Genomic DNA, 22,394 nt, shown 5'->3' on the forward strand with positions numbered 1-22,394 from the left:
TTCAGTTTCCTTGGAACAAAGGTCAATGGAAACTGTTGTGTCTTTTGAATATAGGGTTTTAGTAGCATATATATGCAACCTGAGCATAGAATGGATGCATTAACTCCCAACAGGTGTTGCTTCCTCATAGTTCTGGATCCAGCACAGAGCAGGCATGCCTCTGTTTCTCCAGCTTCCCACATCAGCTCAAACTCATGCACACAACTCTGACTCTGAACTCAAAACCACAATTCTGTGTAAAGGGCAGTTGTCTGCCAGCTCCATCTGGTACTGGCTGAGACCCTACCTGCCCGTGGACTATCTTGCCAGAGTGGTGCATGCTCTGGTTACTGCAATGCACTCTACATGGGGCTACATTTGCAGGTGACCCAGAAACTACAAGTAATCCAGAATGAGGCAGCTAGACTGGTGACTGGGAGTGGCCACCAAGACCACATAACTCTGGTCCTGAAAGACCTACACTGGCTCCCAGTATGTTTCCGAGCACAATTCAAAGTGTTGGTGCTGACCTTTAAAGCCCTAAATTGCCTCAGCCCAGTATACCTAAAGGAGCGTCTCCACCCCCATCGTTCATCCTAGACACTGAGGTCTAGCTCCAAGGGCCTTCTGGCTGTTCCCTCACTGTGAGAACTGAGGTTACGGGGAACCAGGCAGAGGGCCTTCTCAGTAGTGGCACCTGTGGAACACCCACCCATCAGATGTCAAAGAAATAAACAACTATCTGACATTTGGAAGACATCCTTTTTAGGGAGGTTTTTAATGTTTGATGTTTTATTGTGTTTTTAATATTTTGTTGGAAGCCGCCCAGAGTGGCTGGGGAAATGCAGTCAGATGGGCTGCATATTATTATTATTATTATTATTATTATTATTATTATTAATACTTCAAGGTCCGCCTCTCTCCATATGAACCTACCCTCATCATCTGAGGCCCTTCTTCACATGCCTTCTCTGCAAGAGGTCCAGAGGGTGGCAACACATGAATGGGCCTTTTCTGTGGTGGCTCCCTCCTTGTGGGATGCTCCCCCCCCCCCCAAGGAGGGGGCAGTACACTTGTTTGCTCTGCACATGGCAGGGAAGGACAAATTGCATTAGTGAGGGCCAGACCACGAGTGTCCACGGGACTGCAGGTTTTCCTTTCAGGGCAACAATATCCCAATTTCCCAACATAAGTGAATGGCAATCATTCAGCTATATATTCCCAGAGGCACTATTGTGGAGGGATCCTAACTTGCCTCCTTCCTCTGGTTATCCCACCTACTAAGAATCAACCCTGCTTCATTCTTTCCTACCAATGAGAGCTATGCTCTTGCATTCAGGTGCTGCAATGAGGGTTTTTCACAGGCACTATTGTGAGAACAGGGTGCTGGACCATTGGACCATTGGCCTGATCCAGCAGGCTCTTCCTGTGTTTTCATGTGCATTGAGCCATGCTGAGGTCCCTTGAAACATAGAAGAGCAGGGTGGATGGGTCAGTGGGCATGCATTTAACTCCTGTCTTTTTAGTTTGCTGTTGCAGCAGGCGATGTTTTGGTTTTGCAAAGAAGAACGAGACTGTATAGATACAAAAGCCAGGATTGGTTCACTGGTTGGTGAGTATGCCAATAGAAATGCTGGTGCAGCTGCAGCATTTATATATTTTTGCTAGGCAAGTCAAGCGCAGGATTGAGCTGCTTGGAGGATCCTGCTCTAGGCCGGCTTGCCTGGTTGCTACTGTAGTATATACAAAGAATAAATAACAGCGATTGAACTGTGCCCTCCTCCGTTGCAGTGGATTTGCATTTACAAAACGAATGCCTGTCCCCTAAATGTTTTAAATCCCAGAAGAGATGTGGCGAGAGTGGGAAGGAAAGCTGTTCGCTGTAAGAGAGCCCGAACCTTCTCCTCATCATCTCTCTCGCACACAAACACACATAGAGACACACACACACCTCTCATTAATAAGCCTAAGGTATGTAAACTTCTAGCCTTTGTGCTGCCCTCTTTAGCCTGGATTCCTTTCCGTTGAGGGCAGGAACAAAACACATCTTCAGGAAGGCAAAATGGGACAAGCAGGTTAATGATGAGACAGATGGGAGAAAACTGAGCTGGAAAGGCAAAAGACGAATGTCAGCCTCTCCTTTTGCCTTCCCCTGAAAATTACCCCCCCCCCTCACCTTCCTCTCTGGAGAGCCGTTTGTTTCCATCTTACCCATCATTGTCTTAATGATCTGGACTGTAGCGAGCGACTTGGAGCTTCGCAGCCCTTGGATCCCAAGAGCCGAGCAACCCCGCCCGAGGACCTATTGATCTGTGACTAAAGAGCAGAGCCCTTTCTCGGTTGGAGTTTGCCGCTCAGTGACCAGCTGGCAGAGAGGCTGTCCCAGCCAGGACCTGCCGCAAGATTGTGGAGGGAAGGCGGTTGGTGTTATGGGAAAAGGTGGTGAGGCTCAGTGGTTAGAGCACCCCAAGTTGGATGCCCAGTGTCTCCGGGCAATGCTGGGGAAAGAGCCCTGTCTGGAGAGCCGCGGGCAGCCGGTGTCGACGATGCTGAGCAGAGCTGGATCAATAGTCTGAGGCAGCTTCCGATGTTTCTATGGGAAACAGCACGTGGTGAAGGAGGGGACCCTCAGGAAAGAGGCTGCCAAAAAAAAGTGGGGTGGACAGTAAAACAATGAGAGGGAAATGAGCAGGAGGAGAGAGAGTACAGTTTGTGTGTGAGAGAGAGAGAGAGAAAGAGAGAGAGAGAGAGAGAGAGAGAGAGAGAGAGAAGACTGTGTGTGCATGCATGTGTATGAGTGAGTGAGAGAGAGAGAGAGAGAGAGGAGGGGGGCTGTGGATGAGAAAGGGTTTCTCTCTCTCTTCCTCTCTCTCTCAGAGCTCAGTTAATCCTGCTGTCAGTTGGCGTTAAGGCAACGATCTAAGCGCTGGATTCCAGGAGAAAGAGACACACGGCAGTATAGAAGGAAGTGAGGACCGAAAGGGGGGAGAGGAAAAGGAAAAAGAAAGGAAGGAAGGAAGAAAGCAAGGAAGAAAACCAGAAGGGGGGAACTACCAAATCTATGCTTGGACCTGGGCTTCTTTCTCGCCAATGCAAAAGGGAATATGCAGCACATTTTTGCCTTCTTCTGCACCAGTTTCCTAGGGGCAGTGTTGGGGGTCAATTTCCCCAGCAACATCCAGATAGGTGAGTGTGAAAAGGTTGCCCATTCTGTAGCGAACGCATTTTCCTGGATGGCTGTGTCTGTGTGTGTGTGTGTGTGTGTGTGTGATCTAGCCCATCCACCGCCTCCACTCGCAAAGAAAGAATGGGGGTCTGGCCCATGCATGGGGTGGATTTACTATAGAATTGGGGGATCGAGAGAAAAAAAAAAAAAGATATTGATATGGGATGCATCTCTCCTTCTTAGTGGGTGGGGGACATGCCTGCACATGCCTGCTTCCGAAATGGAGGAAGCAAACAATTTCTCTCTCCTCCTAAATCTGGGACTCAGCATTTCATTTGGGGAAGGGTAGACCGGGGCACTTGGCATTCTTTGCCATCCTTTTGTTTGGGGGAGTGGGGAATGGTTTCTACTGTCCGTAAGTAAAGAGATAACCTCGGGGAGAAACCAATCTTTGTTGTTGCGCTGAAACAAAAGCAGAACAACGCCAGGAAGGTGTTGCACTCAGGCTCCTTCCATTCCATGCATCCACTTGTTTCCCGCCCCCCCCCTTCCCAAGCATCAGCGATACACCTTTCATTCATTTCGGCCCCCCCCCCCATTCAGTCAGCAGGCAGCTTCTCTCCCCCCACCCCAAATACATAATTGATAGTATTTGCTTCGGAGAACGGTCTCCCTCCTCGCCCTTATGTCTCTTTGCAATGCCAATTCCTGGCTCGCCCTCGCAGTAAGGGGGGGGGGGGTGGAGAGAGAGAAACTCATGGGATAGCCTCACTTGCAGGATTGGCGCTTTTATTGCAGTTTTAACGTTCCCTCGCCGGCATCCTTCTTTCCCAGATTTCTTCGGGGAAACACAAAACGAACCTGCAAAATTAGCAGGCTGCCATTTCTAGCCCCCTCCTTGGCAACCACAGGCATCGAAGTGTGGGTTTAGTGTTTTTTATTTATTGATTTGTTTGTTTGTTTTCCTGGTGCAAAAATAAGCCTTTTCACGGGAAAAAAAAAAACCAAATCCAGAAATCGTGCATGCTGCTAAACGTGCAGAAAGTATCCTGCTATTATTCGTTGGAGGCTGCGCTTCCTGCTTTTGCTTTCTTTGCTGAATTAAAGTGTGAGAACGATGAATAATATTGACGATGGTGATCATCCGTATGATGCTCTGCTGCATCCCGCCACTGACTCTTGTCTCTGCCTCATTTGCACATCTGCACCTTAGGGATGTCACACTCGATTTGCATTGCTGTCAAAACTCAAATGGACCCCCAAAGTGCCGAAACCGGATTCAGAGGTCTAATTGCACATTTAGCTACAATTAAGCCACTGTCAGCAGCACGCTTGGAGCCATTTGGGCAGTTACGCACTCTACCCTGCATTTCTAAGATGGGAAACTAAATAAATTCAGTAATCAGCAGACCTTGTGGCACCCAGGTTTTTGCGCGGTCTTCTTGTTACCTGAATACACCCCTTGGTACTGCTAACACCCCTCGTGATACAGTGTGGCTTAATTTATTTGTAACAGTTATTTGGCCACTCCCCAGGCCCCATTGTCCAAAGAAAGGTCTGCTTGGATAATGCAGGATTCGTTTTCCTTTGTTCCTTTTTTCCTCTTAGTTCTCCAACAACTTGTTGAGTAAACATCTGCTCTGTGTGGGCAAATGTAGCAGATTCAGATCTGGTGTAAGGGGGAAGGAGTCTCCCTTGGATGAAAAGGGGGTGGAGATGCTCATTCCTGTATTTGACCAGCTCCTTTTTAACCCTTACAGGAAATGAAGCCCACGGAAATGACCCCCCCCACACACACACCCTCCCCGTTCTCCATAGCCCTGATTCACTTTTTGTTTAAGATCATATTTGGGACCTGGTGGTGTGTTTTGTGTTTGTGTAATGGTCAGACAGCACAGGATCCTGAAAGATCATGCCCAGATGCATTTGTCAGTCTTTAAGGCACAAGAGGATTCTTTGTTCTTTTTGCTAGCAGACACTGTCTGGCATGGCTACCTTTCTGGAAACGTGTCTGGAGAAAAGTTTTTGCCACTCTACTAGCAAAGTGGTGTCCTAGAATGCCTACATGCTGGAGTGTGGTCATAATAATGCCATTGTCACTTAATGTTTCACTGCTGATTAGTTTCCAACCTCTCTTCTCTTTTTCTCCAGGGGGATTATTTCCTACTCAACAATCCCAGGAACATGCTGCTTTTATGTTTGCGTTGTCTCAGTTCACAGAGCCCCCCAAACTGGCTCCTCAGATTGACATTGTGAATATTAGTGACAGCTTTGAAATGACCTACACCTGTAAGTAGTGGCTCTCTCTACAAGCCCCCCCCTCTCTCCCCCCTCATCTTTTTTTCTGCCTTTCCCATCTAGTTCACCATTGCAGAGTCTGTTGCTTTAAAATTAAAACACTTTATCAAGGTCTGTATGATGAGATCTCTAACAGAGTTCCACTCCCCAAGTTATGATTATTCCTCTTCCTTCTCCTTCTCCTATGGTTCCCACCATTCCTCTCTTAGTTCCCCCACCCATCGTTACCGATTTGTCATAACCCAAGTGTGCGATACATACAGAACAGAAAAGGAATTATTTTATGTACTGTATTTTGATAGCTATAACTTAATCGCGCAGCATCCTTTTTTTTTTTTAAAGTAACCAACAGTTATCTGACATTGGCTGGAAGTGCAGTCAAAGCTCAGATCGAAAGTTAGCAATGCATGCAAGGTGAGAGGTCTGAGCTGAAGCAGTTCTTCTTAGACTTTTACCCAGAGCTGTTAAAAGGTTTCTCAGATTAATAATTTTTTAAAAAAATGCAAACCTTTTCATAGGTTTTGTGGGACATCTCTGCAGAAATCAGCATGGTGGAGGACTTCATATGATATTAGCAGGGCGGAAGCCCAACCAAGTTGATTAGCCATGAAGAGGCATAAAAGAAGCGCAGAAAACAAAGCCTTCTCAATTAAAATGGGATCGCTGTCACATTTTGGTCTTTGTAAATATATGCTGCTATATGCACAAAAAGGGGTTGATTTGGTATTACAGGAATTATTTAGCTCAGTTTCCTGCTGTCGGTTACACATATGTGAGACCCAATTTTTATAACAAATTTGGTCTGATGTAGAAGCCTTTACCTTGTTCCTGACATGAATAATCCCAAGGCTCCCTTCCACCAACTAGACTAGAATCATTATTATGTTTAGAGTTGTAGTTTTGGCATGTTGTTAGTAAAGGATTGTGTGTGCAAATGGTGGATTTAGACTGTGGCTATTATAAATAGCAGAACACAAAGGACTCAGAGAAGTGTGGCATCAAGGTGAGAAGAAGAATCAGAATATGGGTCCAGAACAGATCTAGTTCTGTTGAATGGATGGAGGCTATGCTAGATTGATGGACTGAATTGAGGATTTGATTTACTGGATGCAGAAAACCACTGAATAGCATCAAAACTAGACAAACTCAGAGGAATGTGCTGCTGTTGGAAAGCTGATAATGACGTGAACAATTAACTACAGATATTAAGCAGGATATTTTATCTCTGACAACTAGAGTCTGACAAAGCTCAGAAGGAAACATTCTGCCCTTCCATCCTTTTGTTCAAAAACAGTTTGACTTTCTGAGCTTAACTAACTGTGTCAGCATCTGAGTTTACAATATCCTAAGGTGTCTAGGGTCATATAATATCATTGTTCATTTGGCTTGATTGGTCCAGGAGATCCCGCCCAGCCCTGTGGTTTGCCAGTTTCATGTCTCTAGTTGAGTTGAGTTAATCCACACAGAACTGAGATTATGCTTCCAATGGAAACTGCAAGGAAACCATCTCCCACTCCCCCCCACCCCCGGTCCCAATGGAACAACACTTTTTGACTAGCTTATATTGGAGATTGGCTTTTTGTAAAACACTGTGTCCTAATGGCAATTGCATCCAACTGCAAACCTATTTGATTGCAGTTGCAATTAATTATCAGTGTTTTAGTAAATCAGAATCTTCCATCATTTTGTTCTCTGCAGATTGTAGGCAAGCTGTGCTTTCAGTAACAAAGCTAATCATGGAGTTCTACACCTGTGCCTCTTAAAAATTGTACTAAAAATGGCCTTCCTTTCTTATATCACTTTTCTTATAACCACTGATTGTATTGGAGAAACTCGCAATTATTCATTTCCAGCATTTATATGAGTGCTGATTGCTTTGGTGGTCTCTTTCTATTCATAATGTGATGTAAATATTCTTATAAAGATTGTTTGTTTCCATGGAGATGCACAACACGCTCTTGGTTGCGTTTGGGCTTTTTTTTGTATCATGAGCTACCTTTGTCCTCAGATGCCCTGCCACTGATATTTTCAGCTATTCGTAAAGTAGGTGGCTCTTCTGATAAAGTTATTGCGTGGTGCCTTAGGACAGAACTGGCAGTAATACAATCAAAATGGTGTGTGTGTTCCTCATTAGTTCTTGTAAGACTAATGTGGAGGTGAGCAGCACTTGCAGAGATAAATTGGTAGGTTGGAATGGAGCCTCTAACCCTTTCACCACCTGTAAGTTTCCCCCTGAAAATACGAGGGTATCCCCTACCCCCCAAAAACTGGAGTCAGCAGGGAGCCTATCTTGGAAGGCAAAATAGCCTCTCAGGGCCATTTGCAGAATTGAGGGAATAGGAGGGGTTAAAATCTTACAACCCTCCCTTTTGATCTCTAATCTTTTTGTGAATGTGCTTCTCTTGCTCCTTCACTCCCACAATGGGTTTGGGAACCACAAGGCAAAATCTGGAGGGCAGAACCTAGCTAATCGCCAGAAACAACTATTGCTATTGGATCTGTTCTTGCACAAATGGTTAAAAGCCCGATGGTGGTAGCTGGCAATCATTGCTGTAAAGTGGAAGTTTAGAGCAGGGGTCAGCAAACCTTTTCAGCAGGGGGCCAGTCCCTGTCCCTCAGACCTTTTGGGGGAGGCGGACTATATTTTTTTGGGGGGGGGGGGAATGAACGAATTCCTATGCGCCACAAATATCCCAGAGATGCATTTTAGATAAAATGACACATTCTACTCATGTAAAAACACACTGATTCCCGGACCATCCACGGGCTGAATTTAGAAGGTGATTGGGCCAGATCCAGCCCCCGGGCCTTAGTTTGCCTACCCATGGATTAGAGTCAGCATGATAAGCAAGAATCTAAAAGTATGTGTGTATGTGTGTTTGTGTGTGGTTCTTGAGACTACTGGCACCAAAATGGAGTTTTATTTATTTAATGTGATTTCTAAGCTATGCTTCATCTTAGAGCTCCCAGGGTACTTTACTATACAAATATAGAATATCAAACATTAAAATGTAAAGATTTTTAAACCAAACTAAAGTTATTCCATTTAAAACAGTTGTCTTGAAGCATCTTGTGAAAATGTATTTTCTTTGTCCACATGTGCCACATGTGACAGGAGTTTTGCAAGGAGGGTCCCCCAACCACCAGTGGTGCACAAAGTAAAAAGTCATCCACTGCCATCTAGCAGGTAATATTGAAATAGAACTAGGAGTCACATACAGTGGAACTGAGACCTGGTGCTGACAGGCAATAAGCCAGATGCAATGCCTGACTGTTGCATGGTTGCCATGGCATCATCTTTGGTGATATAAAGCAATAATAAGCAGGCTATATATGATGCATTTAAATCTTGGGTGCTTCTGCAACAATATTGACTGCTACCTCCTAGGAAATGGGTCACGTTTGAAATTAAATTGTTATAGAAAGCATTTGTCTTCCCCTCAACATTAAAGCAATTTGAAAGGTAAAAACCCCACGATAAATACGAATATATAGCAATGTTGCTTTCATGCATTTTTCCTTTAACAATGCAGGCTTATGAAAATTTACTGGGTGCCTTTCAACAGTTATGTTAATGTTAGCCCTTTAAAAAAAGAAAAAAGTCTGTTATGGTGAGCACATTATTTGTTTATGTTATATACCCTTTATAGGGGGCTGCTCAGAAGGAAAACAAATTAAAGGCACATCTTTACTTCTGCTAATATCTGGACTTCAGAGACAGTTGCCTGCTTCTCTAGGGAAAGACCTATCACCAAAAGCCATATCACCACCCAAAACATTTTTGTTGTGAAACAAAAAAACAGCCAACTAGATTAATGAACTGTGTTGTTGTTTTTTTACATTAGGAATATTAAGAATTCAGCTGTGGAAAACACCACAACTGAACATGCCAGCCACAGCAGACCTAATCCCCAAACAGTCAAAATGGAGGGGCATCATAGTAGATAGTAAATGAAACAGTAAATGAGAAAATAAAACCTATGGGAAATGGCAGTATGTGAAAATGTAGGATGTGAACAAGTTAGATTTAGCTTGTAAGAGCAGGAGTAGCAAAACCAGAGCACTTAGCTTTTCTGTTTCCTCTCTAAGAGGAAATGGAATTGGTTTTCATTCCCTCCATTTCCAGTGCTCGGTCTTTTTCTGCCATGCTTTTTGAAGCAGCACAACATATGCTCTAGAGAGGAAGGTATCATCAGGGTAGGTGAAACCTCAGTGTTTACAAAGGGGTGGGTGAGAAACTCTAGAAAGAAAGAAAAAGGTGAGACTTGGTCCCAGTGAGGACCAAGTGTGCTCAGTATCCATGGAATCACATAATTGTAGAGTTGGAAGGGACTATGAGGATCCTCTCATTCAACCCCCTGCAATGCAGGATTCTTTTGCTCAAGGTGGAGCTTGAACACACAACCCTGAGATCAAGAATCTCATGCTCTACCAACTGAGCTATCCCAGAAGCTGGCTAACTGTTTCCATTGGTGGTGGTGGTGGAAAAATAACATGAAGTAGAATGGAATGAGTGGTGGTGGTGGTGGTGGAAACCTGATTAGCAACACTCCATGCTGGAACACTTTATTGCAGGCCTCGCTTGTGGAGCATAATGTTCATGCTGTTGGTAGCCAGAATGCTATTCCACAATGTATTGGACTCAGTCACTTGCAGGTATTCATCCACCAACCTCTTATTAACAGACACATGGCTCACACATACCATTTCTAGCAGGATGTACCCTTTCACCACATGAGCTGAAACAGGAAGTGCTACCCTGCCCTGCTGCCGCCACTGCCTTCACCGTCCAGTGGCAGAGAAGCGGTGCGGACATTGGCATTGCATTTGGGGGAGATCTTGCTGGCTTCCAGCAAGATCTCACCAAAATCACACCAGAGCTTTTGTGATTTTGGTAAGATCTCACCCTAGATTGATGCCAGTGGCACTTCTCCACCAGCAGCAGGGGTGCTACCTTGGGCGCTTCCGCCACCTGAGGCAGAAGCCTCGTCTAATGGTTGGACTGTCCCTGATACTGAGCTGCACTTGGCAATAGCAACCATAATCTAGAAATCTGTTTGTAAATGCATCATCCACCGTGGCATGTCACTTCAGATTATAGTACGGGTACTTGTAGTGTTGTTTCTGTTGTTTTTACTGAATGAACATAGAATTATGTTCATTCAATTATACTTACTTAGAAAACTGTATGCAAATTGCATGAAGCTAATTGTGTAAAAAACAAAAAACCCTAACTTTACAGTGGTACCTCGGGTTACAGATGCTTCAGGTTACAGACGCTTCAGGTTACAGACTCTGCTAACCCAGAAATAGTACCTCGGGTTAAGAACTTTGCTTCAGGATGAGAACAGAAATTGTGCGGCGGCAGCGGGAGGCCCCATTAGCTAAAGTGGTACCTCAGATTAAGAACAGTTTCAGGTTAAGAACGGACCTCCAGAATGAATTAAGTTCTTAACCCAAGGTACTGCTGTATTGGCAAGAGGACTTATATATACCCACAAAATATAAGTAGCATTGCTATCTTGTACCTTTTATCAGCCAAGAGGAAATTGATCAGGATGAGTAGAAGGGTTTGTTGTTTTTTGGATCACTGATTTGGGTCACAAGTTAACATTAACAAAAGGAAACGTATCATCCTACCCAGACTTTGTCATCAGCTGGGGTAATACCATCCTTTATTAAAAACATAAGAGTCGGACACGACTAAACGACTAAACAACAAGATGAGCCCTACTGGATCAGGCCAATGGCCCTTTTGGTCCAGCATCCTGTTCTCACAGTAACTAGCCAGATGCCTGCAGGAAACTTACAAGCAAGACTTGAGCACAAATCACTCTTCTGTGGTTTCCACAACTGGTATTCAGAAACATACTGGCTCTGACCAGGGGTGCAGAGCAGTGTCTCCATCATAAAGGTAAAGGTAAAGGTACCCCTGCCCGTACGGGCCAGTCTTGACAGACTCTGGGGTTGTGCGCCCATCTCACTCAAGAGGCCAGGGGCCAGCGCTGTCCGGAGACACTTCCGGGTCACGTGGCCAGCGTGACATCGCTGCTCTGGCCAGCGCCAGAGCCAGAGCCGCACATGGAAACGCCGTTTACCTTCCCGCTGGTAAGCGGTCCCTATTTATCTACTTGCACCCGGAGGTGCTTTCGAACTGCTAGGTTGGCAGGCGCTGGGACCGAGCAGCGGGAGCGCACCCCGCCTCAGGGATTCGAACCTCCGACCTTTCGATCGGCAAGCCCTAGGCGCTGAGGCTTTAACCCACAGCGCCACCTGCGTCCCTGTCTCCATCATAGCTAGCAGCTATTGGTATAAAGAGACAGGGGATCTATGGCCCACCAGAGGGCCTTCTAAGCAATAGCTTTGAGCACCCTCTTCCCTTCTGAGCTTTGGCTGGTGCTGAATTTATCTATCTTTCAGCACTAGCTAAAGACCATCTTCTTCTAGAAAGTATTTCAAGTGTAATATAAGGACTCCATTGTGAAAAATGAAATGCGTTTTAATAATCTGTTTGAATTGCATGCTTTATTTTTGGTTAATGTATTTTGCTTTGTTGTGATCCACCCTGAGCTCAGTCTTGATGGATATACAATAAGTAAATTAGGGTTGTAAGATGAGAACAGATATGGCTGAGCCAAAACTTGGAGGTATGTTTATGAACATTTTCTTTACTCATCACATGTAACTCCCTTTTTGGTGACTTATTTTCCCCCAGGAGGTTTAGGGAAAGTTTACGCTCCCTGCCAATTCTGCACAGGAGGTTCTGCTAAGACAGTCTCAGGTAGTTCTGTCTTCCTGCCCCAATGTGGATCATTCAGGTGGTGATAATTAGTTTATTCTTCACCCTAATGATATTCAATTTTGGTACCTATTTCCCCCCTTCAAATCAGCCACCATCATCTGAGGAACAGTGACATCATCATCAGATATACCTATGTAAATGACACCAATGAGGACAATTCAAAGTAAGGGCAATGCTTCCCCAATGTGTCCTGTTAGCTTCATTTGTCCTCATTATGTCATCACATAGCCAAATCTGATTGCCTCTGGGTAAAGGGGAGGGGGTAGTTGGATTGTTAAGACTAGCGCTGAAGCAGCAACCAGGTTGTACTGTGGACACCAGCCAATAGATGCAAAATAGGAGCACTTTGGATTCTCCAACAGCCCTAACCTTCTCACTGAAAATGTTTACTAGATAACATTTGGCTCTATCCTAATAACATGAAGCAATGGGGCATAGTTGAGTCAATGTATGAAGCAGCCTTCCCCAGCCAAATGCCCTCCAGATGTTGGACTACAACTCCCCTCTTCCTTTATGATGCTGCTTGCTGAGTAGAACTAGAAGTTTCATGGGTGGTGGAAGAGCTGCAGTATGATTTGCTTAGACACCTGCACTTATTATGTGGAGCCTTCTTTTTTCTTTTTCTACAATTTTTGGTAGCCTTAATAAAAACACTTTTTGCTTCCCATGACAATCTTCAGATATCTTACTCATGCAGGAGCCTCGACATTTGCCTTAAAAAGTCTCTTTAGGTGTAAACTGCAATCTGGGTGCATGTTGGTCAATACAGTGTACCTGCTATTTAGTTTGGTGCCCTGTGCTCTGGATAGGATAGGCTGCTGGAGTTAGTGTACTGCAACTTTACGCCAAGGCAGTAGAGCAGATGGTTGTTTGATCCCTTTCCATTTTGGTATGATGACTTTATATACCAATCACACATTTTCCTCTTTATTTGAAACTACCAAGGTCATGCAATCATGTTGTTATTGTTGTTATTACTATATTAGTAGTGTTAGTTGTAGAAGTTGCAGTGCTCCTATAAGCAATAGAAATGATGATGATGAAATGATAAATTTGTTATGATATTTTCTTTCATTTCCTTATACAACACACTGGAACCTTACTTTTCAGCTCTAAAATTGCCTTGTATTATTATTATTTTTAAAAAGCAATATGCACACACATCAATGTTCTCAACTGCAGGTCTAGATTTATTGCAATTAAACCATTATTCTGTTTGAGCAGGGGGAAATAGCCTCCGTTGATAAATGTGTACCAGCCACCATTTCTCAGAATAGGACTGTTGTAATTTATTCCACTAGTAATCAATTAAAATGCAGTTTTGTAATTAAACTTCCTCAAGCTTAGTTCTATGATACTATGTAAATTTGTGTGTGTTGTATTTGCTTATCCTAGGAGTGCCATAAAATTGACTGAAATGCATGTTCCCAACTGCAGTGATTCCACACACAGACCAATGATACTTATTGAATTTGAGCAGCCTAACTGTATGAAGGATTAAGATACAGATTACTGCATCTGGAGCCAAGCTGTCAGGAAGGCCATGGGTAATGGACTAGAGACTTTCTGGTTAGTGTCTGCTCTGTTCAGTCTCTAGCAATGGAATTAATGATGCTCTTGGCTCTTTGATGTTGCTGTTTTAAGGGCAGACAGAATAACAAAATAAAAATCTGGATCTAGTTCTCACCCTTGGACTCTTCAGAACTTCTTCTATCTGTGGATTTCATATAATAAAAAATGTTCTGCAAAAGTCATTTTTGTTCACTTGTGGACATGGTAGGAACTCAGATATTGATTTGCGTCAAGGTTCAGTGTTTGAAAAGTTGCTGTTTCAAATGTGACTTTTCAATATATCGTCTGCTATCAATATTTTGGCTTGTGATTTCATCTCATTGTCGTCGTCCCCCCCACTTTGTCTAGAATAGGCCATTGGCCATGGTGGCAAAGAATGATGGGTGTTGTAGTGCAACAATATTTGGGGGGTATCATGTTGGCTACCCTGACCTAGGATGCAGATGGACAACCTGCACCCTAAAGCTATATGCAGCCTTTGATCCCAGTCCTTGTAGCCTAATTTCATGTAAATGGTAAGGAGCAGGAATAGGAATTCAGGCAAGAATGGGGAGGGGCAGAAATATGTGGCCCCATTCTGCTATTCATCAGTGTTGGACTTCTGGGTAGTGTAACTATCTATCAAAGCCTCACTGTACATCCTCTGTACATTCTGAGCCCTAAAGATGATATTTACAGTACCCTAAAAACAGAATGAAAAGACATTTGCCTCCCCCAAATTATGGTAGCTCCTGGCTGATGCCCACCTTGTATCCTGAGAACATTCCCTCTTCTCCATCAGTCAGAATGCAAGGGGATCGCTCAAAATTCCCCTTCTTCTGTAGTCTAACCCTATTCTCCTACAAATTTTCAGCTCTGCAGCACCTGTTCCCTTTCTTTTCTCTTCTTGTGCAAGCCAAAGCTCTTCTGAGGGGCTGTACCATCAAATCACCCCACAATCCCTCCTTGTTCTCCCTGTCTCCTTTCTGAGAAAGCCAGCTAATTGCTACTTTGGTACTGTTTTTCAGTGAAACCATTTGTTTTCTGGGAAAGCTCTGAATTGTTTCAGTGGCTTTATAATGTATAAAGTACTAAATGATCTGAACATTACCTACACTTGGCTCCTTAAAATTTGATTAGCATGCGAGTAAAACTGGCATCAGACTGTATTCCAGGTGAGTAAGGGAAGAGTTGCAGTGGTTAGAGGTTTTCCCCTTGTAAACCATTTGAGCTAACTTCCCATCTACACCTCCACAAACATTCATTTTCTGGAAGGGCTTATTCCATGAAAATGGGCAAGTTGAATGTAGACATGCTTTGAAACATATGACCTGAACTAACTTGGTAACACCATTGAAGTTAGCATTTCCCCTGTGAGGAGTTTGTCCCTTTAAAAAAACAGATTTTGCTATATAAACATGTCATGTAGGGTCATTTGTTTACTGGTCTCAAAAGAGTCTAGTCATATAATTTAAGTGCTATAATTTAAGACCCAAGGACTGCTAAATGAGGCATCTTCTTCTTTTTTCTTGTACTTTTTTTTTTTTTTGCCGATTTCTTGAGACAGTTCTGTTATTAACCAACAGACCATCAAATCAGCTTGTCTTCTTCTGCTGTTTCATTTGGTTCTGTCTCCTGCTATGGCCATCTCTGAGACATTAGGAAAGGATGGTGGGACATAAAAGAATATCTTGCAGAAACAAATTGCCTGAGGGAGGTTAAAAATGAGTCTGAGATAGATTTTTATCTCAGCATTAGCATTCCAGCATCTTCTCAGCACAACATAGCTCAAAAATGATACAGCACATTACGTACCACAGCAGTCTCCTTTCTGTTTGCTCAGTGTGTCAGTCATTATTCCTCACATCAGCTGCCTTTGTTCGATTTCCTCCATTCTGCTCTTTAAATGTCATTGCCAATCAATCCCGACAGCAAGATATTTTGGCTTGCTAATTTCCCCCACCATGCCTTTCATCCTGAGTTGTTGAAAACAACCCCCATTTTCACCTAAATCATGGCATAACTCACACCCATAGCTGGAGAAAAGGAAGTAGAATATAAATCCACAAAATTGGTTAACGTTTTTTTGAGAAAGTGATAGGAAGAGGGTGATGAGAAAGAAAGAAACAGATTATTTACCCAGGCCCTGCTTTTGGCTTTCCCCCCTTTTGGCCAATGTGCAGCAATGCCGCAAAGAAAAATAGCAGAGGGAAAGTCTAAGATTAGTGAGTAATATGGGGCTGATGACAAGGGTCGTCTAATGAGCAAAAAGAGTCCTGACTCTCAATTAATAACGGAAGTCTTAGAGTTGTATCCTCAGGATAACAGATGGTAAATGCCTGGAAGTGAAGCTAGTTCCACAGAACCAGAGTGAAAATCAATATCTGAAATGATATGATACTTCCATTGGTTGCACAGCCTTTCGTTCAAGACAAAATATAGATAAGGCAAAAATGGGATAGGACCCCTGCAGTGTCGGAAGTTGTGATATTGTTCCATAGTGGAACATTGGCCATATCACAGTAGTCTTGTATGAATCCAGTGTGGTCAGAGATGATGTGTGGCTGAATCATAGAATTGTAGTATTGGAAGAGACTCCAAGGGCCATCTACTCCAACACCTACAATGCAATAGTCTAACTAAAGCAGTGGTTCCGAACCCATTTTTGGCCATGCCCTACCTAAGCATCTCTAAAATACTGATAAAACACTGGGATCAACACCCATATTAAAACAACAGTAAATATTATTGGTTTGAACTTGAGGGCATTTCAAACTACCTGACCAAAGGCACTGAGGAAAGCATTTAAGGAAAAAGGAAAAGAAAGCACCAGACTGCATTAACTGAAGACAAAATATAAGTCTTCTATTACTGTACTACAAAGGGCCATGGCTGCTGGGATAATCTGAAAATGAGAAACAGGCCTGGTCTGCTGGGAGTTCAGGGGAAATTTCTATGTACAGAAAGTGATTAATGCATTTAATGAACTATCCAAAAGAAGCACAAGATAGGAAACCACCACCAGGCTCTCTAAAGAATAACAATGAACGCCATCCCAGGCAACAAATTCAATAGCTATATCCAGCCTAGCAGATCAGCAGAGTAGCCCATGCAGGTCTCAGACAGCCTAGAGCCATTACATCTGAGCTCCCTGTGCCAACACTGGGATCAACACCCATATTAAAGCAACAGTAAATTATCTGCATGCATGCAAAAAGTTCCTCAGTTTACTCTTTGCCCTTTCCAAATACAGTGGAACCTCAGTTTTTGAACTTAATCCATTCCAGAAGACTGTTTGGCTTCTGAAACATTCAAAAACCTAGGATCAATGGGCTGGCTGCAAAGTCAATGGGTTGGGGAACCTCCCCAGAAGCCGTTCAACTTCTGAAAATTGTTTGAAAACGGAAGCATTCACTTCCGAGTTGTCGGCGTTCGGGTTCCAAATTGTCCGGCTTCCGAAGCATTCAACAACCAAGGTACCACTGTACAAGGATTTCAGGCAGCAAGACTGAGAAAAACACCCTTCCTGAGATCTTGGAAGGCACTGCCAGTCTGGATACACAATGCTGAATTAGATGAACAAGTGATCTAAATAGAAGGATGTATATGTTCAAAGCACGCTGACCATGCCAACCCACAGAATGCCAACCCACAAAATCTCCCAAGAATCAGTGAAGTATCCAAGGACACAAGGAACACACTTGTGGGGAAAAAGTCAGGAAAGATTCTGTTTGTGATTCTTCTACAAAGAGGGGGACCTGGATGGTTACATTAAAGGTAAAGGTAAAGGACCCTTGACAGTTAAGTCCAGTCGCAAACGACTCTAGGGTTGCGGCGTTCATCTTGCTTTACTGGCCGAGGGAGCTGGCGTTTGTCCGTAGACAGTTTTTCCAGGTCATGTGGCCAGCATGACTAAACCACTTCTGGTGAAACCAGAGCAGTGCACAGAAATGCTGTTTACCTTCCCGCCGGAGTGGTATCTATTTATCTACTTGTACTTTGACGTGCTTTCGCACTGCTAGGTTGGCAGGAGCTGGGACCGAGCAACGGTAGCTCACCCCGTCGCGGGGATTCAAACCGCTGACCTTCTGATCAGCAAGCACTAGGCTCAGTGGTTTAGACCACAGCGCCACCCGCGTCACACTAATGTAACATTACATTACTTTACATTAAAGGTAAAGGTACCCCTGCCCGTACGAGCCAGTCTTGACAGACTCTAGGGTTGTGCGCCCATCTCACTCAAGAGGCCGGGGGCCAGCGCTGTCCGGAGACACTTCTGGGTCACGTGGCCAGCGTGACATCGCTGCTCTGGCGAGCCAGAGCCGCACACGGAAACACCGTTTACCTTCCCGCCAGTAAGCGGTCCCTATTTATCTACTTGCACCCGGGGGTGCTTTCGAACTGCTAGGTTGGCAGGCGCTGGGACCGAGCAGCGGGAGCGCACCCCGCCGCGGGGATTCGAACCGCCGACCTTTCAATCGGCAAGCCCTAGGCGCTGAGGCTTTAACCCACAGCGCCACCCGCGTCCCTAGACTACTTTACATTAGCATGTACTAATTTGACCATGTTGTAACATGAGCAGCAAACTGCAAAGAAATTGTCCAATTTTCTAGGTTTCTAAACCAGATAATAAAATGCTGGACCATGACAATGCTGGGCTCTCAGCATCGCTGTAAGCCGATTCAAAAGGCAATCGTGTATTGTTAAGATTCTTTCCTGATATTCCTCCCACCTGTGTGTCCTCTTCTGACTCTCCCATTTAAACATACCTTCTTCAGATTGGAGAATGATGCAAGGAACCACTGTTAACAATGTCTGTGGTATTGCAAGCAATTTCCTATATCTGATAAATTCTTTCAATCTTTCGTTTACTTTTTTCTAAAGTGCTCATAAAATCAACCTCCTAAGGAACAGGTTTCCTTTATTTTAATATGAATATAATTACTGATATAAACCAGGAAAGAATCTCTGCTTGACTGTCACAAAGTTCTGCTCATATATAGAGCTTAATCATCTTATCTAATGAGTGAGGTGAAGTCCAAAATAAAAGATTAGCATCCGTGAATTAACTTTTAAAACAAAACACATCCACAGTGTTTCAAATGTGTCCCCAGTCCCCACATACGAAGTAATCCCCACTGTTTGTGTTATAGACACCCAGAAGTAAGTCCCAGTGAGTTCAATGGGGCTTATGCCCTGGTAACAGTGTTTATAGCACAACCCTCCTATATGTGATTAGATATCTTGCATTGGGTTCAATTGGCCTTGGCTATACCTGAAGGGTCCATGGGGTCACGAAGAGTCGGACACGACTAAACGACTAAACAACAACATACCTGAAGGATAGTATACATTCAGGTATAACCAGCCCGGACACTGAGTTCCACCTCCAAGGGTCTTCTGGCAGTTCCCTCACTGCAAGAAGTGACTTTACAAGGAACCAGGCAGAGAGCCTTCTTGGCAGTGGCACCCTCCCTGTGGAATGCCCTCCCATCAGATGTCAAGGAGCTAAAGAAATATACAACTTTTAGAAGACATCTGAAAGCAGCCCTGTATCAGGAAGTTTTTAGTGTTTGACATTTTAATGTTGTGATATGTGCTGGAAGCTGCCCAGAGTGGCTGGGGATACCCAGCCAGATGGGTGGGTTATAAATAATAATGTTGTTGTTTGTTGTTGTTGTTCCAGATTAATTTCCAGGTTTAACTGGTTTTGTTCTTTAAAGTCCAAAACAGATTGGGACCTTGATATCTGTAGAACCATCTCCTCCAATATGAACCTATCAAGAAGCTTAGGTTTTTAGTGGAAGGCCTGCTTTGCATCTCGCCACTGTTTGAAGTTGAAGGTGGGAATGCCAAATAGCACCTTCTTAACCATGGAACTTAGCCTGTGGAAGACAAAACAGAGCACTGCTATTCATGCTGCATATGGATCCATGAATAAATTTTTGTACCTGCTTTTGACAATTTGATATGAAGCTATTGTCTTCGTTTTCCTTTTTATGTTCTGTGCATTTAGTCAGATGCTTTAAATTGTTGGTAGGCACCTTGATTAGATTTCCCTAGAGACAGAAAGTTGGTCTATGAGTGCTTTAAATGAAAAAAAATGTTTGTGGCATGCATTGGTGAGAGAAGATATATGAAGCAAGCTGACTGCAAACTTGTGCATTGAGTACCAATGCAAAGAGTTCCCATTGAGATTGTCATGTCATGAAGAAATAAGCCATCACTTTTATTACACGTAGATCCCATAATCAACAGGAGAATCCAAGCTGAGATTCTTCCATCGCAGGGGGTTGGACTAGATGACTCTTGGGAAACCTTCCAGCTTTACAGTTCTGTGATTCTGTGTGGACCTTCTGATATAATTTTGTGCAATAACATGCCACAGACATCAGTGTAACTCAGGAACAAACCATAAAATCAGGCTGCAGGGTGTACATAAGCTAATGAATTGTGGCATAGTGTACATTCTCTCTCTCTCACACACACACACACACATGACTGCAGATGACAAGGAAGAGGGTTTCATGTTTAGGTGAAAATAGGACAGATCAATGCAAAATTTTGATTTGCTGAAGAGTTCAGACAACTATATAAATCAAAATGGACGGACACATTGATCTGATGCCAAATATATTGAACTTAAGATATAGCTACTTCTCAGGTATGTGCTGCAGTCACTAAATGCTTAGTTTCCAATGCCTCAGCTCTTTGTTGTTGCACGATTTTACCTACTTGTACAATGTTTTATTAAGCATCAAATGTTCTCTCTCTTTCCTTTTGACAACAATCCTTATCCACAAGAAATATAATCAATGAATCAACTATGAACTCCTGGAATATTTTTTCTCATGAACTAGTCCATATGTTCACAGGAAATTGACTAAGTGTGTGTGTATATTAACTCATTTCCAGTTTTAGTATGAACAGAGTCTATCACTGACACATATATCTATCTCTATTTTAAAATTATTTATTATATCAAATATGGTAATAGACCCTTCTCTGGCATGTGGTGACTAAAATTTGGCTAGCTTGTCACTCATCCGTCAGGTTGAGATTCTTTTTTTTTTTAAGAGAGTTTATTTTGGAAAGAGTCTAATTATGAAAATGAGGAGCAGCTGTGAGATCTTCTTTCGACGACTCATGGAATGTGAGCTCACTATCTTTCCTAGATATTAATTTATTACCAGGTGGTAGATACTTTGTGCTGAGCCTCTGCACTCTGTTTTGCTAAAAGGAAGCTGAGTTGAATTGAACACAATTTGCTTGGAGATTCAAAATAGTAGATCCTCTATGCAACTGGCTTGCCTTTTGCTAATTCAGACAGACCCAGACATATGTGTGCTCATACCCTCAGGGTATAGATGCCAAGACACAGGCAGAATGGTTACCCAGAAATGCCTTCCTGTAAACCCCAGGGCTGTTGTTACACGGGGAAGCCCCCTGATCAAAACCAAATGTTCTTTTCCATACTGGAAATGTTAGTAGGGAAGTGGAGACTAAACACAAGGGGTAGTTCTATGTGTCAATGAGAGAAGAAACCAGTATTTCAGTACTCACAGCCAGTGTTCAAAACACTACATGTTAAATGCTGAGAAGATAAGAAGACCGGCCAACCAGGCAAGTAGAAATTAAGCAGCAGTTGCATAGTCAGAAATAGAGTTATAGAGATTTAGGTCAAGAAGTCAGGAAGGTTAGGTGGAAGTAGGGAACCAGGAGCAAGACAAAGACTAGCATGAACTTGGGACAAGGAACGAGAAAGATAGAAATTGAAGGTTGAGCTCAGGAATGAATTGAGCCTATTGGACCAGTTTGTGACCCTGGGTCAATATGAGTTAAAAAAACAATGCCAAGCAATGCATAGAAAAGAACTCCACAAATAGTGTGTAAAAATATTAATATCAATTTGGTCTTGAGCATCACCATGTGTATTTCCTATCTATCTTTGTAATAAAGTGTGTGTTGATGTACCACACACCTCTTGTTGCTTTTAAGCTTATTTTTCCCTCTGAAACAATTGACTTCTTTGTGGCATGCTGCAACTCTGGGTTAAAGATCCCATCCCATGTTTCTTGGGTGTTGTAAGACACGCTAGCAGGCATAGGCGTTTCCCCTTCTCTCTGGGAGCTTCCGATAAGAATCAACGAGCCTCTAACAGGTTTATAGTTTGTTTTATTTACAACAACATAGAGAGAGTTGCATCAAGCCACCCTCCCTCGGGATCTTAGTTGTTCACTCTGGATCCCCGCAGCAAGAAGGACACCAACATCCTGCTCTCCCACCCCTGTACATCTGTTGAGCCTTAACCCTTTCAGACCTCCTAGTACGAGGGCTGGGAGGAAAGTCCCCGCCGCTCTCGAATGAAGAGTCTCCTAAACGCCCCCTCCCTCCTGGTTGCCTAGCTACTGACTCTAGCTCTTCCCCTGACTGTGCCATCTCTGAATCAGCTGCTGGGAAAGTTGAAGGAAGTGGGGGGCAAACTCTCTTCCTCTTCTTCTTCTTCTTCTTCTTCTTCTTCTTCTTCTTGTTGTCAGAGGTTCCTCTGTCTGTGTCTGCATTCCTTCATCTTCAGAGTTAGAGCAGTCCCTGGCGTCC

General features: G+C 43.5%; 1 protein-coding gene across 7 annotated transcripts in view; it reads left to right on the plus strand.

Moving 5' to 3' along the window:
• Positions 1–2,695: 2,695 nt before the first annotated feature.
• The window catches only part of GRIA1 (glutamate ionotropic receptor AMPA type subunit 1), a 201,720-nt gene continuing 182,021 nt past the window's right edge, over positions 2,696–22,394 (plus strand). For 4 of the 7 annotated variants that reach the window (XM_079968214.1, XM_079968216.1, XM_079968215.1 and 1 more), the window contains exons 1-2: positions 2,698–3,165; positions 5,297–5,434. In XM_079968214.1, coding sequence (XP_079824340.1) covers positions 3,084–3,165; positions 5,297–5,434 — 220 coding nt within the window. In that variant the 5' untranslated portion in view covers positions 2,698–3,083. Of the gene's footprint in view, positions 3,166–5,296; positions 5,435–22,394 lie in introns of all 7 variants that reach the window. The other 3 variants (XM_079968219.1, XR_013836516.1, XM_079968217.1) reach the window with 3 other exon arrangements.

This window comes from Podarcis cretensis, assembly GCF_951804945.1.
Source record: "Podarcis cretensis genome assembly, chromosome: 2".
NCBI lineage: Eukaryota > Metazoa > Chordata > Lepidosauria > Squamata > Lacertidae > Podarcis > Podarcis cretensis.